The 20,077-nt window shown below is 42.9% G+C and overlaps 1 protein-coding gene across 3 annotated transcripts in view; it reads left to right on the plus strand.

Annotated features, from left to right (window-relative positions):
- The window catches only part of LOC148518772 (olfactomedin-4-like), a 76,801-nt gene extending 68,815 nt beyond the window's left edge, over positions 1–7,986 (plus strand). For all 3 annotated transcript variants that reach the window (XM_088477105.1, XM_088477103.1, XM_088477104.1), the window contains one exon: positions 4,609–7,986. In XM_088477105.1, the coding sequence (XP_088333231.1) occupies positions 4,609–5,447 (839 nt within the window). In that variant the 3' untranslated portion in view covers positions 5,448–7,986. The remainder of the gene's footprint in view (positions 1–4,608) is intronic.
- Positions 7,987–20,077: the final 12,091 nt, after the last annotated feature.

Consider the following 20,077-nt stretch of genomic DNA (forward strand, 5'->3'; position numbering starts at 1 on the left):
ATATCATATTCTCATACTGACTCACCGTAGTTCTCCTCCTATGTATCATATACATACTGACTTACCGTAGTACACCTCCCATATATCATATACTTACTGACTTACCTTAGTACTCCTCCCTTATTTCATATACATACTGACTTACCTTAGTACTCCCCCCATATATCATATACATACTGACTTACTGTAGCACTTCTCCCATATATCATATACATACTGACTTACCTTAGTACTCCTCCCATATATCATATACTGTACATACCGAGTTACCGTAGTACATCTCTCATATATCATATACAAACTGACTTACTGTAGTACTCCCCCTCATATATCATATACATACTGACTTACCGTAGTACACCTCCCATATATCATATACTTACTGACTTACCTTAGTACTCCTCCCTTATTTCATATACATACTGACTTACCTTAGTACTCCCCCCATATATCATATACATACTGACTTACTGTAGCACTTCTCCCATATATCATATACATACTGACTTACCTTAGTACTCCTCCCATATATCATATACTGTACATACCGACTTACCGTAGTACATCTCTCATATATCATATACAAACTGACTTACTGTAGTACTCCCCCTCATATATCATATACATACTAATTTACCGTAGTACTACTCCAATATATTAATACTGACTTACCGTAGTACTACACCCAAATATCATACACATACTGACTCACCGTAGTATACCTCTCATTTATCATATACATACTGAATTACCGTAGTACGCCCCATATATCAGACATACTGACTTACCGTATTACACCTCCCATATATCATATACATACTGACTCACCGTAGTACTCCCCCCATATATAATATACATACTGACTCACTGTAGTACTACCCCCGTATATAATATACATACTGACTTACCATAGTATTCCACCCATATATCATATACATACTAACTTACCGTATATATCTCTCCCCATGTATCATATACTTACTGACTTACCGTATTACACCTCCCATATATCATATACATACTGACTCACGGTAGTACTCCCCCCATATATAATATACATACTGACTCACTGTAGTACTCCCCTCATATATCATATACATACTGACTTACCGTAGTACTCCCCCCATATATCATATACATAATAACTTACCATAGTACTCCTCCCACATATCATATACATACTGACTTGCAGTAGTACACCTCCCATATATCATATACATATGACTTACCGAAGTACACCTCCCATATATCGTATACATATCGACTTACCATAGTACTCCCCCCATATATCATATACATACTGACTTACCATAGTACTCCCCCCATATATCATATACATACTTACTCACCGTAGTACACCTCCCATATTTCATATACATACTAACTCACCGTAGTACTCCTCCCATATATCATATACATATCGCCTTACTGTAGTACTCCTCCCATATATCATATACATACTGACTTACTGTAGTACACCTTCCATATATCACATACATAGTGACTCACCGTATTACTCCTCCCATATATCATATACATAGTGACTCACCGTAGCACACCTCCCATATATCATATACATACTGACTCACCGTAGTACTCCCCCCATTTATCATATACATACTTACTCAACGTAGTACACCTCCCTTATTTCATATACATACTGACTTACCTTAGTACTCCCCCCATATATCATATACATACTGACTTACTGTAGCACTTCTCCCATATATCATATACATACTGACTTACCTTAGTACTCCTCCCATATATCATATACTGTACATACCGACTTACCGTAGTACATCTCTCATATATCATATACAAACTGACTTACTGTAGTACTCCCCCTCATATATCATATACATACTAATTTACCGTAGTACTACTCCAATATATTAATACTGACTTACCGTAGTACTACACCCAAATATCATACACATACTGACTCACCGTAGTACACCTCTCATTTATCATATACATACTGAATTACCGTAGTACGCCCCATATATCAGACATACTGACTTACCGTATTACACCTCCCATATATAATATACATACTGACTCACTGTAGTACTACCCCCGTATATCATATACATACTGACTTACCATAGTATTCCACCCATATATCATATACATACTAACTTACCGTATATATCTCTCCCCATGTATCATATACTTACTGACTTACCGTAGTACTCCCCCCATATATCATATACATACTTACTCACCGTAGTACACCTCCCATATTTCATATACATACTAACTCATCGTAGTACTTCTCCCATATATCATATACATACCGCCTTACCGTAGTACTCCTCCCATATATCATATACATATCGACTTACCATAGTACACCTCCCATATATCATATACATACTGACTCACCGTATTACTCCTCCCATATATCATATACATAATGACTCACCGTAGCACACCTCCCATAGATCATATACATATCGACTTACCATAGTACTCCCCCCATATATCATATACATACTGACTTACCATAGTACTCCCCCCATATATCATATACATACTTACTCACCGTAGTACACCTCCCATATTTCATATACATACTAACTCACCGTAATACTCCTCCCATATATCATATACATATCGCCTTACTGTAGTACTCCTCCCATATATCATATACATACTGACTTACTGTAGTACACCTTCCATACATCACATACATAGTGACTCACCGTATTACTCCTCCCATATATCATATACATAGTGACTCACCGTAGCACACCTCCCATATATCATATACATACTTACTTACCATAGTACTCCCCCCATATATCATATACATAGTGACTCATCATAGTACTCCCCCATATATCATATTCATACTGACTTACCATAGTACTCCTCCCATATATCATATACATACTGACTTACCGTAGTACTCCCATATATATAATTTTCATACTGATTTACCATAGTACTCCCCCCATATATCATATACATACTGACTTACCGTAGTACTCCTCCCATATATTATATACATACTGACTTACCGTAGTACTCCTCCCATATATTATATACATAGTGACTTACCATAGTACTCCCCCCATATATCATATACATACTGACTCACCGTAGTACACCTCCCATATATCATATACACACTGACTCACAGTCGTACTCCCCCATATATCATATACATACTGACTTACCGTAGTACTCCTCCCATAATTCATATACACACTGACTTACCGTAGTACTCCTCCAATATACCATAAATTAATGCCTTAAGTTAGAACAAGTGCATTGAACAATTATATTTTCTTCACACATGTCACATATATATTTTGCAAATATCTACAACACATACTTGCTCTTTAAACATTTAAAATAACCCTACTTCAAAAATAGAAAAAAGTGTATGTAGTAATCAGTGTTCAAACTCCAACCGGCGGTCTGGTCATCTTTAGTCAGGTTTTGCAACATCTGAATCTTGTAGTGGTGCCAATTACATGTAGAAAAAATCCTCAAAATGGCCGTACGACTAACCCACATTCGCTGCATTGTGGGCTCTTTGAAAATGATGCCAGCACAGCAGTTATTGTTGCTTCATCTGTAACAGTTTTTGGTCATCTACTTTTTGGTTTATCTGCATCTCATTCGGTTTCTTTAAATTTGGCAAGGAGTTTGGCAACTTCACTGTGAGTAATGGGTTGCCTATTTGGGTGACTTTGGTTGAAATCATTTGCAATAGTGCATGTGCTCCGTTCTCCTGAAATCAAGACAATCTCAACATGTTCTATTTATGTTTTAGTGCCATTATCATTTATGTCACAACCTACAAAATAAAACTCAGTTAAAACTCGAATTTGAAAAAAGATTTGTTAAAACCAAGAACACCATTGTTTTTTTTTTTTCATTCTGCATCTGTTTGATATGTCACATGACTACCTTCCCAATTAAAAAATTAGAGTTGATTCCAAGATGGCCAACTTCAAGATGGCCACCATACTGGTGACATACACTAAAAGTTTTCTCCCACTCCCATATCATATGTGTAGTCACTGAATTCATAATTCTCATTACTTTTTTATAAGGGTTTTTCCACACTTATGGACCACCCTGTACTTCATAATGTATCTTTTTATGCCTCAGAGATGTCACTACTTCATAACAGGGTGGGACTATAGGGAGCATCCTCTACAGAGCACAAAGAGAGAGGGAAACACTCTCTTCTTCTAAGGTACCTACTGAGCATGCATTTACCTGTCACATGCTCAGAAGAAGCCCAGCTCTCCTCTTAGGAAAACACAGTGAGATTCCTAATAGTAAAGAAAGACTTCATTGATCCTCACCTGAATTTTGCTATGATATGTAATTTTGCTATGATATGTAGCACCTCACTCTTTTTTTACTCATTGTGAATTAAAATGCTAAATATTGTTTTAAAATATAAAATGACTTTAGTGTATGCCAGCAAGAGATACACTGTAATGTTAACTGACTGACTTGAACTGAAAAGTAAATTAAATACTTTTCGTAACAAGAGAAACTGCATAAAACGTCTATAAAGTGTTCGACTAATAAATTAATTTTAAATATTACTGATTCTTTACTAAACTTTAATATTCACAGGATCCTGCGATCACAGAGGGCTTGTGAACATCAGCAAACCATTTTTGGTGCTGCCGCACTGGTTGGGCTACTACTATAAATTTGGAGGTTGGGGCAAAGACACTTTCTCCGGTGCTAACCAGGATGTGTACTGGGTGGCCCCACTGATGCCAGATTCTCGTATGATGAATATTCTGAGATTCTACCCTTCTTATGATGATATCTTGCTCCACAAAAGTCCCACAGTGAAGATACTCTCTAAGACCCTGTCTTCCAAGACAAATGACTCTTCTTTATGTGGCCAGGGTGGAGGAATGATCATGTTCAACAATTCAATGTACTACAATTGCTTTAACAGCAGGGACATATGCAAGTTCAATGTAAACACCAGTGGGGTGGAGCGTAAGACACTCACAGATTCCGCCTTCAATAACGTCTTCTCCTATGCATCTTCCAAATGGCAAGATATTGACCTCGCCAGTGACGAAAATGGTCTTTGGGTCATTTATTCTACAGAGATGAACTCTGGCAACATTGTCATCAGCAAACTCAACCCACTCTCCCTAACTGTGGAGAAGACTTGGTCTACATCCCAGTACAAGCCTGGTGTCACCAACGCCTTCATGATTTGTGGGGTCTTGTATGCCACTAGAGCCCTCAACACAAGGAGAGAAGAGATCTTCTATAAGTTTGACACTAACACAGGAAAGGAGGAGCAGTTGAGTATCACATTTGACAAAATGCAGGAGAATGTGCAGAGCATGTCCTACAACCCTAATGATCACAAGCTGTACGTGTACAACGATAGATACCAAGTCTCATATGATCTTTTCTTTAAGCCAACACTCAACTACGCCTAAAAGGTTGTGCGTACTGAAATAATCATTCTCTTTCAATAGGTGATAGAGTGGGTTAAATAAAAGGTCCTCTTCCTATCTATCCATGTTGCTCCATTTTTCCCATACACTCCAGCATAAATTCCTTTAATTAACCAAATGAATCATTCTTGAGGTGTCACTAGAAGTTTTTTCAAAGTGAATAAAACTGTGGGCCTGATTCAGACCTGGTCGCAAGCGATGAGCGCTCACAACCGGATTGATGTTTGCCCACTGGGCATGCGCACGATGGAACCGGCTCTGTCGTGTGCATGCACAAGACCCGGCTAGCGGCGGGTGCTCCACCGCTCCGGGTCTCGCACCAAAGGGGGCGAGCTGTCCGTAGTGAGTGACAGCTCGTCCCGTTTGGTGGGCAGGTCGGGGGGGTGGCTGGCCAAATGGAGGAGTTCCCAACGGAACGCTTGCCGTTTGGGGACAGCCCCACTGACATCACCAGTGATGTCAGTGGGAGAGCTTCTGGCTCTGTTAGAGCCGAAAGCTCCCTGGGGCTTGCGGCCACCAGACCCTACCACAAGGGTCTCGTCCCAAGCCTGATGGTCGCGATTGTCTTGACCATCGCAACCATCAACCTGGCCGCTCACTATAGCTGTGGGTGGTCGCTCCAAAAAAAAAACCGCCCTGATTCAGAGCGAGCGCTCTTTCAGAGCGTCCGTCTCTGAATCAGGCCCTGTGTCCACAAATAAATCTGGTGAAAATCAATTTAGCCTTTTTTTTGTTGTCATGTCGTGTTATGTTTTACCATTCTTATTGCAGCTGTCAAATTGTGTTTTTTTATGGCGATTAAATCACTGCTAAATATTTTTTTTTTCATTTATAGGAATAAATTTAATTAAGCAAATTAAATATTGGTCTCATATTACCTCTTTCTACAACTCATATTATACCACAAGCCATCTTTTCACTCTTCCTATAATGTCAATAAACGCTGCTAGAGCTCCTATTGTTATTATGCCATAATCCATTCAACCTGTTATACTGGCCTGGACAGATTTCTCTCCAAAATGTAGGAACCAAGCGAAATCTACAATAGGAGCCATTGGTTCCATAGTGAACACTTGTGGGTCATATAAAAAACTTTGCATGTCTTGCAAGCAGAGCTGGGACAGCTCCACACATAACATCACACTGAGAGGGTTGGTCTGGGGGCAAAAGGAAGTAGAGCGCTGCCAGTAGGGTACATGCCAGGGCAGCCAAAGGACAGCTCTGGGCAGCTCTGCAGTAGCGCTACTGACTATAGGGTGTCACTCTAGCAATGCAGCGGCACATCGGGCAAGGAGAGAAAGGAGACTTCTGCTCAGGGGCAGCAGCCTCCCTAGACACTACACACAGTGCCTGGCTACAGGGGGTTCAGGAAGGATGCTGAGCACAAGGGGCAGGGGCATCATTAGAGAGGAAGGGGCCCATGTGCATCCCCCTTCAAGGGCCCCCTCCTCTCATTCCAGCGGCCAGCAGCCAACTGTCGAGGATGACCAGCCACTGCAGAATCAAAAGACTCTGGGCACTAGAGTAGAGAATGTCGACATGGTCATAATGTTGACATGCAGCATCTAACATGTTTAGCATGTCAACATTGACTATGTTGATATTCTTCATGTCAGCACTGATGAAATGTCAACATGATTAAAATGTAAATAAAACACTCTTGGTGGTCCAGTGGTGACTTACCTTGGGGGCAGGTGAGGTTACTAATGTTGCAAACCTGTGTTTTAGAAAGAAACAATGTCAGTCCATAAGTAGCAACAAACTCAATGTTAATGACAAAGAAAATATGAACAATTGCTACATTAATAGCCAGAAGCTCTATAAGGGGTGATGGATCGAGTCCGTGTGTTGATGAGGCTTCAAATGAACTGTTTTATGATCCAATAATAAAGGAGGGCTAATGTTCAAATCATTGGTATTGTAGATGTATAGACAAGCATGGTGTATATGGGACTCGCCATTTAGGAAGAATTGGAAGGGGCATTCTATAGCAGGTGACTGCTGCTAGTGTTGGCAGCGGGTGATGATTGTGCAGCCAACATGCTGTGCAAGGACATTTGTGGTGGAGCACCGAATGAGCGGACTTCTGTGGCCGCTGATAGACAGCAAGATACAGCAGACACTGGTTGCAAAGTCTGTGCAGACATGCAGAGGCAATCGCGATGGAGCTCAAGGTGTGCCCGCAGAGCAGATGACCAACAGTCCCCTGGGACTTTGCACCCCCGGACTGACAAACAAAACAGTAAGAGAAGAGAATGGCACTGTGACTGGCAGTTCAGGTTGGAAAGTTGCAGCAGCTGGAGTTAGGTGGAATAAAGATCCTCTACTTAACTGTTTCACTGATGCAAGAAATATAAAGGTGGGGACTAAATGGCAACATTGTTACTGATTATATGATCAAAACAAACTTGGTTCTCACATATTTCATTGATCATATATCAAGTACAGATATGTAATATAATTCTCTTTTCTAAAACTTCATTGATTGTCACTTTCACTGAGATAAAAATTCTTTCTTTGATAGGGCTCATTTGTAATAGTGAATTGTGTATTGATATATAACAAGAGTTTTTCACATCTTTTTCTTTTTCTCTTGAAATGTAATTAATATAGGAGTCTGCATACTCACTTATGCAATGTATGTCATATGTTTTTTGTTTGTGTAATATTTGTACTATTTTTATATACATTACTCCTTGGATTTTCTTAAATCCTACATATTTTATATGCTTTAGAATAAAGGTTATATTTTAACATTTACTCAGAATCCTGTACCGCTTTATAGGAGTGCCCCCAACCACGAGTCTTCTTCTCTTTCAATATTTACTAAGCCTCAGTTTACTCAGGCTTGCCGACTTGTGAGCCCAGCAGACTGTGTATGTTCACGCAGTCCCTGGGTTGGCCACTCCCGGAAAACGGGGCAGACAAGCCCCATTTCCGGGAACACCAGGTGACCCCGCCCCCGCACCGCCCCTTAAATGCCCCTGCCTGTCAATCAGACAGAGGCCTTCAAGGGCTTGCATGCATCTTAGCAAGACCCATTCTGCACACTTGCAGAATGGGTCCTGCGCACGTGCAGATTCCAGATAATCGTGAATCTGCGTTCAGCATTGCGCATGCGTGACTGCTAAATCAGGCCCAGAGTCACTTTAACAGATGATCTAAATCTAAATAGACAGGTTTATCATTGGAAAATCCACAAAAGAAGAACTATACCCCTCATGTAATTAATAAACTGGGGAGATGCCAAAAGCTCAAACATAATTTGAGAACAGATACTAATGAGTTTATTCCATGCACCGAGAAGAGGGTGGTTCTGTTGCCCATTACAAAATATTATATATACGCCCTATCAACACACCCTGACACTTAAAGGGTGTGCAGCTTCTCCAGAAGGCCCTAGTATTCACAGCAGGATGTGGCTATGACCCACACATGGTGCTGACCAGAGCTAGGTTAAGACTATGGACACTTAAAACAGGGGGACCTCAAGTGGCGTATCTGTCATGGATTCAGAGTGTGTGGTGTACACGGGTCTATCTAGGACTAACCACTGTGCCTTCTGCATGGTGTGCCAGCTTCCTATGCTTCTTTTGTGGAGTCTTAGGACCTCATTCAGAGTTCCTCGCAAGAGGCCGCTTGCTCGCATCAAGCATATGCAAATTTGTCAAAGTGACGCCACGGGATGCAATCGCTCGCCAAGGCATAAGCACACCCACCATGTCTTAGCGAGTGGCAAGCATACACCCTATCGCACAGGCAGAGCCGCCCCCACCAGCACACGTCATCTCCAGGAAGTGTATTAAAACATTGGTACGTCGAGGACAATCGGAAGCGATCGCAGCGCTTGTGGTTGCCTTCCCATACTGCAAGCACTGCGAGGACTTCAGTGTAAAAATCAGGCATGTGACGTGTTCTGTGACGCTGCCTGTTAATTATGCACGCCTTAAAAACGGCGTTGAAGCACCTAGGCACGCCTGCGTTCGAAACTCCACTCCCCCGTTATTAGTGTCCTGTCCCTGTTACCACCCACAAAAGGCCTCTCCTGTCACTAATTTCACTGGGCTGTCTTTGATGGGCGAGCGAGCGGCCTGCGATCGCACAGAGTAATTCGCGCACACGCAGAACGAGGTGTGCGCATACACAAACCATCTGCCCGCTTGCGAGAGCACAGCGCTAGCAAGAGACTCTGAATGAGGTCCTTAGTCTTGTTAGTGATGTATTCAGAAAGGTGGCACCGCACAGGAGCTAGCAAAGATGTTAGCACTGTGCCACAATCTTTGCGCTCTTCTGTGGAGTAATCAGCTAGGCACAGGAGCTGACCTGGGTGGAGTCTTAGAGGGAGGGCGCAGAGCCTTAAAAGGGGAAGGAGAAGGGAGAAAAAGACAACAGCATATCGGTGGGATGTTGGTTCCAGGGGAGGAAGCAGCCATCATGCCGAGACTGAGGATAGGGGGCTGGTGACAAGTATAGGTGTATTGGCCACGGCTTATGCAAACAGTAGCTGCCACCAGTGTTCAGTAAAATAAGGACAATAGAGACATCCTTATTATTGTGCTGGTAGCCCCAGTGCCATCCCCTCAGGTGCTGGCGCCCTAGGCAGCTGCCTAATGGTAGTGCTGGCCCTGTACACAGTCCATATTAATGCTAATTCAGTCTGTGCAGTTACCAGGAACCAGTGCCTCTTTAATGTTACTTGTTACTGGTAAATTAACTGCCTTCTCATGAATATACAGTGGTTAGCTCTACTGTCTCACAGCGGGCTCTATATGTGTGTGTGTGGTTTATATGTTCTCCCTATGTTTGTGTGGTTTCCTCCAGGTGCCTCTTCTTCCTCCCACAGTCCAAAAACCTACTATATATTAGTATTTGTTGGGTGGGAAATGTAGACCACACGATCCCCAGGGCTTAAGCACATCTTGCTTTAAGGGAAATGTATCTTGCTAAAGGTGAAGACCTCAAGTTCTAAAGGTCTTATCATCTCTCTATGGGTACTGACCTAACATAAACCTTATGAAAAGAATACAGTAAAATAAGGATACACTAAAATTCAATTGTGAAATGTAATGAATTGAAACCAGTAAAATCACAAATGATGTTTATGTAATTGGTAAGATGTTTATTTAATAGGTGGCTGATGGTGTTAGCGGACAATGCAGCAAGATGACAGCCTCAGCCAAAGCGGATCTTTTCATCACCTTCTAGGGGCACATTCCAGATGGATGACAGAATGTGCGCTACAACCAGCTGTAGTCTTGATCTAAAGGGAGTTCAATTAAAGTTTCAGATTATCAATTCATAAGAAGAATTAATCATTTATGTTTTGACAATAGTGAGAATACTCTAACAATAACAGCAATGACAGGGAAATTGTACCCAGAATACAATTCCCCAAATAATTCTTAGGAAAAAAAATGTAATTACAAAGTTTAAGCAATCAGAGTTTTAGTTATGTAAAAAAAAAAATAGTGTTTTTTTTTTTTTATCCCAACTCTTAAATTGTAATCCAATGGGATTGTGTTATACAGTATAAGGAATCCATAGGAAATATTTTTAATTTGTCATCCAATCCTACACTAGCCACTATACACTAATGATGGCTATACACTAGCCACTATACACTAATGATGGCTATACACTAGTCACTATACACTAATGATGGCTATACACTAATGATGGATATACAGTAATGATGGCTATACACTAGCCACTATACACTAATGATGGCTATACACTAGCCACTATACACTAATGATGGCTATACACTAGCCACTATACACTAATGAGGGCTATACACTAGCCATCAGATTATGGAACTGTTTTATATAACAGATACATAATTGAGCATCTGCTTTATATGCTAGTCACTAGATTGGGGTTGCTTAGTATACAGGTCACCAGATTGGATTCCTTATACATGCAGAACATCTCCACCTTGGGATAACTTGTTTGAACACAGGATTTTTTTTGTTTCCCAAATTGAGAATTTTTTTTTGTTTTGCTGAGATGACAAGAGATCAGGACTGAGGACTAGTGAGCTCATCACTACATCTGGAGGTTCCCATGAGTATTTGGGACACTGGACCTCATTCAGAGGCATTTGCAAGAAGCGAGCGCTCGTTCTGAATGAGGGCGGCCGCTTCATTATTGAAGAGCGGCCTCCTGGTCGTTAGTTAAGCTGTGGGTAATGACCGACCAGGTTTATGGTCGCGATGGTGATCACGGGGCTTACGACAAGACCCTAAGGTTGGGTCTCGGCACTCGTAAGCCCCAGGGAGCTTACCGCTCTGTTTGAGCAGGAAACTCCCCACTGACATCACTAATGATGTCAGTGCGGCCACCCACAAAATGGTAGGCATTCATTAAGGAATGCCTCCGTTTTGCAAACCACCCCCCGGCCTGCCTACCAAACGGGGCGAACTGTCGATCAACATCGACAGCTGGCCCTTTGGTAACGAGCTCCGGAAACTCTGTCGTTACGGGGCTTGCGCATGCGCAGTGCGGCTGCTGCGCATGCGCAGGACTAACCACCGAGCCGGTTATGAGCGCATCGGCGCTTGCGACCGACTCTGAATGAGGTCCTCTATCCCTAATAGACCTTGCTCTATGAAACTGTCTCTTAAACCCCAATGTGGATATGGTGCACTCATTTACATATTGTATAACTACACCTGCGTGTACTGAAGAATTTTTATTCATACACTAAGATCTGCTTTTATATATATATATATATATATATATATATTATATATACACACTCATTTATTTATATACACACACACATATATATATATATATACATACATATATACAGTATATATATATATATTTATACAGTTTATATACTGTGTATATATTAGGGATGTGCAGGCTCGGTTCTACTCGGTTCCGTTCGTTTTTTTTTACCGAATCTTATTGGGTATCAGCTGTCACGAGTTTTGGATAGCCAATAAGATTCGGTAAAAAAAACCGAACGGAACCGAGTAGAACCGAGCCTGCACATCCCTAGTATATATATATATATATATATATATATATATAAGCAGATCTTCGTGTATGAATAAGATATATGTAAAATTTGCAATACACCTGCTAATATAGTTAGAGTTATGGAGAAATTAGGATCCAAAATTTCTATATATGTTACTGAAATACTTTAAATCAAAGTGGGCATCATGCAGCCAGTGAGAGCTGTGAGGGACATGGGGCATCCCTTCAACTGTCGCTGCACAGAGGGCCTGATTCAGACCCACTCGCGAGCGCTATGTGCTCGCAAGTGGGTCAATGGTGGCCCGGAGCGCATGCGCACGACAGAGCCGGCTCTGCCATGCGCATGCGCGAGACCCAGATAGCGACGGGCACTCCGTCGCTCCGGGTCTCGTACCAAAGGGGGTGTACTGTTGATGTTGAGTGACAGCATGCCCCCTTTGGTGGGCGGGCCGGGGGCGTGGCTGCCCAGATGGAGCCGTTCCCATGGGAACGCCTACCGTCTGGGGCCGGCCCCACTGACATCACAAGTGATGTCAGTGGGAGTGCTTTCGGCTCTGTTAGAGCCGAAAGCACTCTGGGGCTTGTGGCAACGAGACCCTACCACAAGGGTCTCGTCGCAAGCCCGATGGTCGCGATGGTCTTGACCATCGCGACCATCTTCCTGGCCGCTCGCTTTAGCTGTGGGAGGTCACCCACAGCTATGCGACCGGCCAGGAGGCCGCTCTGAAAAACAAGAAGGACGGCCCTGATTCAGAGCGAGCGCTCTATCAGAGCGTCCAGCTCTGAATCAGGGCCAGAGTTTTATCAGTGAGGCATGTGGGAGACTTAACTGTTCAGGAGTGGACCTGAAAGTTATATTTATTTTACATATATATACTGTATATATATCGTAGGTCTGTTTTTTGTACCAGAAAGGATTACATCCTTCCTAGTATTGACCAGAATGAACTCTTTTTAGTATAGTAGCCAAAAAGAAAAAGGGCCCTGCTCGTGAAAGCTTATATTCAAAAGGGAAAAACTGAAGTGGTGGAACAAGGAAGTGACATGAAGAAGGTAAGTATATGTGGAGGAGGAGGGAAGGGTAACTGGGCAGTATTAATTAAATAGAAATAAAGGAGCATATTTTACTATAAGGATAGCTTCATTCTGCAAAATGATAATGAATGACTAGATATACTATATATTATTGGAATTTATCAGTTTTTACAGGTTTCTCTCTTAATTTTATTATTTTTATTTCATTTACAATTATAGTGAACTATGGGCCCAATTCTGACCCACTGGCTAGGCTGCGTCAATTTTCGCTATCTGCGCATGCGTGAACCAGTCACTGCGATCGGGAAGCGATCGCAAGTTGAACATAGACGGCTCGCTAGAATGCGTGACAAGATGAGCCATTTGCGGGTGGTCACAGTGGAAGGTCAATGAAAACGGGGGGAGGGGGGTCGTGGTGCGAACAAGGGGCGTGCCTGAGCGTTAGAACGCCATTGCAGGGGCGTGCGTAATTTAGATGAAGCATCATAGTACACGTCACCTGGCTGTGTTACTTATTGCAGCGATCACAGTGCTTGCGTTAGGGTATGGTCTTTTTTTTAATTATTATTTCTTTTTATTCTGGTTGTGACTAGGAGCTTGTTGTTTATAACATTCTATCTTGTGCCTGTACCCCCCACCCTTATAGTTTACCTTTTCCCCTTTTTTTGTACCCCCATGTTCTTTTTTCTGAAAAACCAATAAAGACTACAAATACAAATAAATGAATAAATTTGCATGACAAAGAGATGAATAAATACTAGTACAATAGGAAACAGTAAGTAGCCACAACAACACTGAAAGCACTTACCTCAGGTATTGCCAGATGTTTTCTTGGCATAGGGACTATGGGGGGCAATTTATGCAGCACACCCCTAAAAGAGAAAACAGACACCATTGTACCTAATTAACTCCATGAGAAATCAATTATACAACCTTCCTAGGCTTATTCACTTCAATGGGACATTGGGTCTCATTTAGACCTGGTCGCAAGCGCCGATGCGCTCGCAACCCGGTCGATGGTAAGCCCTGCGCACGCGCAGCGGCTGCACTGCGCATGCGCAAGCCCCGGAGCGAGAGAGAAACTCTCTCGCTCCGGAGCTCTCTACAAAAGGGGCGGCTGTCGATGTTGATCGACAGCTCGTCCCTTTTTGTAGGTGGGGAGGAGGGGTGGTTTCACAAACGGAGGCGTTCCTTCAGGAATGCCTGCCGTTTTGTGGGCGGCCACACTGACATCATCAGTGATGTCAGTGGGTAGCTTCCTGCTCGATCTGAGCAGGAAGCTCCCTGGGGCTTGCTGTTGCCGAGTCCAAACCTTAGGGTTTCGTCGCAAGCCCCAATGGTCACGATGGTGTTCACCATCGCGACCATCAACCTGGTCGGTCTCTAAGCTGTGGGTGGTAACCCACAGCTTAACTAACGACCAGGAGGCCACACTTCAATAATGAAGCGGCCGCCCTCATTCAGAACGAGCGCTCGCTTCTTGCAACCGCCTCTGAATGAGGTCCAGTGTCCCAAATACTCATGAGAACCTCCAGATGTAGTGATGAGCTCACTAGTCCTGTTGTATAAAACAGTTCCATAATCTGATGGCTAGTGTATAGCCATCATTAGTGTATAATGACTTGATCTGAGCAGGAAGCTCCCTGGGGCTTGCTGTTGCCGAGTCCAAACCTTAGGGTCTCGTCGCAAGCCCCGATGGTCACGATGGTGTTCACCATTGCGACCATCAACCTGGTCGGTCGCTAAGCTGTGGGTGGTAACCCACAGCTTAGCTAGCGACCAGGAGGCCGCACTAAAAAAAAGGAAGCGGTCGCCCTCATTCAGAGAGAGCGATAGCTTCTTGCGACCGCCTCTGAATGAGGGCCTTTGTCCTTCTCATTTTATACGCATCAGTTATTCTATATTATTATACAGAAAAATAAATATATTACAGTGACATTTTAAGTAAAATGTAATATGCTATATGATAGTTACTAAGATGCAAAAATAGCTAAGATTAGTATATGAATGGGATCCATAACTATATATAATGGTATATGACATTGATTAACATTTAAATAGAATTAGCTAAAATATTCTATTTGTATCTATAAATTACACTATTTTCATTATGTTAAATTTCTATCCATAAATCACATTGTTACATATTGTTCATGTGATATCTGCACAAAGTACGTACGTGCATCTCATAAGCACAATGTCCCTGGAACTGAGCCTGTTGTCCTTCCAGTCCGGTCCTATGGAAAATAATACAGAAATAGTACAGTTACTATTGTGTCTGGTATATGTTTTGCTTCAGTCAATGGATTATAGTTTGTAAGTATAAACCACTATTAGTTCCTTTTGTTCCCAGGCCAGTCACTTCCTTTGCCTAATCTGCAATCTAGTCCTGTGCAACAGACACTATTCCATTACAGCATACCCCAAGGCAGCCTTTTTTTTTTACTTTTTTGAAAATATATTTTCTATTAACCACTTAACCACTAAAGGTTTTTATTTCTATATTCACAAAATGTACCATAGATAAAATACTGGACAACTGTAAAAACCAGCATATGTACCCACCTCCCAACCATCCAAGCATGGTAACTTTTGGGGCAACTACAATTTGTATGGCTGCGATAAGCAGATTGTTAGTCCACAACTATGATAAACAGAACCCTCTAACTTTTAATTACATGGTACAAGAATACCTGGAGGACGAGTCTCAGCTGAGCATTGATTTTTCTGGTGCACTCAGGGATCTTGTGGGCCAGACTCACATGGTGCGCCATCACCTGCAGGAGGAAAAGTGAACAGCAGAGAGTCACTGACACTGGTACACTCAGAGTACACAGGGAGACAAGAGAATATGGAGTAGTAACAAGAATGACCAGGATACAATGGTGGAGTATTCCCCAAACAAAGAGTATATAATGATACATTTTAAACAATTATAGTTTCACACCCTGCACCCATATGCTTTAATACTTACCTCTCCGAAGTCCCGCGTCAGGCTGTAACGCCTGACAAAACACTTGAATAATTGCCACCACTGCAATTTTTCCATCATTTTACGCATGCGCACTAGGGGAATCACGGGTAAAATGGTGGGCACAACATTTTTCTGGTTTTTCTGCGCAAACTCTAGTGCCCGGAGTCTACAGGTGTAGCGCTGAGCGCTGCTGGCCACCAGAGAGAGAGGAGGGGGCACACACACGGGCCCCCTCCTAACTAGAAATGCTCCTGCTAAAAGCACTTGCCTCAGGTACTGCCAGGTGTTCTCTAGGCATAGGACCCACGGCCTCAGGTACTGCCAGGTGTTTTCTAGGCATAGGAACCACAACCTCAGGTACTGCCAGGTGTTTTCTAGGCATAGGAACCACAACCTCAGGTACTGCCAGGTGTTTTCTTGGTTTAGGGACCACAACCTCAGGTACTGCCAGGAGTCTCAGCTGAACATTGATTTTTCTGGCGCCCTCAGGGATCTTGTGGGCCAGGCTCACATGGTGCGCCATCACCTGCAGGAGGAAAGGCAGACAGTAGATAGTCACTGACACCGGCACACTCAGAGTACACAGGGAGACAAGAGGATATGGAGTAGTGACAAAAAATGACCAGGATACAATGGTGGAGTATTCCCCAAAGAGGTGAAACAAAGAGTTTATAATGATAAAGTTGAAACAATCACAGTTTCACACCCTGCACCCATAAGCTTTAAGTCTCGTGTCAGGCTGTAGTGCTGGACAAAACATCTGAAAAATGAATACCACGGCTATTTTTCCAGCATTTTACGCATGCGCACTAGGGGAATCACAGGGATAATGGCGGATGCAACATATTTCCAGTGACTTGCGCACACTCTAGTGCCTGGGGTCTACAGGGGCAGTGCTGAGTGCTGCTGGCCGCCGGAGAAAAAATGGGGGACCGGACAGAGACCACACACGGGCACCCTCCTCTCTAAAAAAGCCCATGCTGAAAGCACTTACCTCAGGTACTGCCAAGTGTTTTCTAAGAATAGGAACCATGGCCTCAGGTACTGCCAGGTGTTTTCTAGGTATAGGACCCACAGCCTCAGGCACTGCCAGGTGTTTTCTTGGCTTAGGGACCACAACCTCAGGTACTGCCAGGTGTTTTCTTGGCTTAGGGACCACAACCTCAGGTACTGCCAGGTGTTTTCTAGGCATAGGAACCACGGCCTCAGGTATTGCCAGGAGTCTTAGCTGAACATTGATTTTTCTGGCACCCTCAGGGATCTTGTGGGCCAGACTCACATGGTGTGCCTTCACCTGCAGAAGGAAGGGTGGACAGTAGAGAGTCAATGACACTGGCACACTCAGGGAGACAAGAGGGAGACAATACACAGGGAGACAAGAGAATATGGAGTAGTAACAAGAATAACCAGGATACAATGGTGGAGTATTCCCCAAAGAGGTGGAATAAAGAGTATATAATGATAAATAAAAATAAAACTTTGATTGTTTAAGCTTTATGTAAAACCATGGAAGGCACCCGGAGCAAGGTACTGACCTGCTGTGGTCTGCAGAGTGCCGTGCTTTAATTGTATATATATATACATATATATATATATATATATATATTAAATAAACTCCCCAAACCCTAGTACACATATATTTTTCTAGGAAATGTTATTAAAATTTACATGCTGAGAATGTATAAGAAGGGAGGTTATGAGGGATATGCATCAAGCCTCAGATAGGGATAATGGACCTCATTCAGAGTCGGTTATTGCGGCTGCACGGTCGTAAGGGAAAAGGGGCCGGATATGCAAATGAAGCACTCGCAAGTTGCGTCGTTAAGATGGGATCGTTAGCTGGATGAGCGAGGGGAGGATGCAGCCGCAAGACTAACTCACGCCCCCTTCTCGTTCGCAATACACGTCATCTCCAGGCATATAAGGATTCATCGAGACCATCGGGAACCATCGGAGCTGGTCGTAGAGCTTAAGGCTGACCATACCCTCTCTTAAGCACTACGATCAAGTCAGTGTATAAACCACCATGTCACGTGTCCCATGACACTACTTTGTTAATTATGCACTCCCATTAAACGCCGTTCGCATAGTCAGGCACGCCTGCGTTCGGATCTCCACTCCCCCGTTTTCAAGCACCTTCCCCTGTTACCACCCACAAATGGTTCATTCTGTCACTCAAACTAACGACCTGGCTGTGTTCAAGGAGAGAGAAATTTCTGATCGTAACAGCTAGTTTGCGCACGCGCACTGCGAAATATACGCATGCGCAGTTTAGCGAACATCGGCTGCATACGACCGTGCGGCCGCAACGACCGACTCTGAATGAGGTCCAAAGTACCAACCAATCAGCTGCTAACTGTCATGTTACAGGCTGTGTTTGCAATTTATAGAATCTGATTGGTTGGTACTTTATCTCTCTCCTATTAATGTCTCAAAGGTTTGATACACCTCCCCCTATGTCTGACAGGTAGAGGGTAAGAATATGGGGAGAAGGTGGGAAGGATAACTACTCTCATATCCTCAAGGGCAGTATAAATTAAAAATAAATAAATGGTGACATCTTATTACAAGAATAGCTTTATTCTAAAATACTACAATAAATGACTAAATATGTTATATATATAATTGGAATATATATGTTTTACTAGTTTTATCTGGAGTTTTTTCCTGCCTTTTTTCACATTTCTTAGTTATATATATTTAGCTTATCTTATGGACCTGTCCACTACCAATTATCTTTAATTCATTTGCAATTATAATGAACTATGTTTCTGCAAGGCCATTTGTACTACAAGAAACCAATTTTTCCTTTCTCCATATTGTATAGAAATTGTGACACTTGAGGAGTAACATAAGATGTAAATGTCAGTGTAATAAGCATTACATTGTATGACAAAGCGATCTATAAATACTAGGACATAAGGAAAGTGTAAATAGCCACAATAACACTGAAAGCACTTACCTCAGGTACTGCCAGGTGTTTTTTTGGCTTATGGACCACAGCCTCAGGTACTGCCAGGGGTTCTATTGGCTTATGGACCACGGCCTCAGGTACTGCCAGGTGTTTTTTTGGCATAGGGACCATGGCATCAGGTACTGCCAGGTGTTTTCTTGGCATAGGTACCATGGCCTCAGGTACTGCCAGGTGATTTCTTGGCATAGGTACCTTGGCCTCAGGTACTGCCAGGTGTTTTTTTGGCATTGGGACCATGGCCTCAGGTACTGCCAGGTGTTTTTTTGGCATAGGGACCACGGCATCAGGTACTGCCAGGTGTTTTCTTGGCATAGGTACCACGGCCTCAGGTACTGCCTGGTGTTTTCTTGGCAAAGGTACCATGGCCTCAGGTACTGCCAGGTGTTCTCTTGGCATAGGAACCATGGCCTCAGGTACTTCCAGGCATTTTCTTTGCATAGGAACCATGACCTCCGGTACTGCCAGGTGTTCTATTGGCATAGGGACCACAACCTCTGGTACTGCCAGATGTTCTCTTGGCATAGGTACCACGGCCTCAGGTACTGCCAGATGTTCTCTTGGCATAGGGACCATCGCCTCAGGTACTGCCAGGTGTTTTCTTTGCATAGGAACCATGACCTCCGGTACTGCCAGATGTTC

Source organism: Taudactylus pleione, unplaced genomic scaffold (assembly GCF_031769625.1).
Source record: "Taudactylus pleione unplaced genomic scaffold, aTauple2 ptg000199l, whole genome shotgun sequence".
NCBI classification, from domain to species: domain Eukaryota; kingdom Metazoa; phylum Chordata; class Amphibia; order Anura; family Myobatrachidae; genus Taudactylus; species Taudactylus pleione.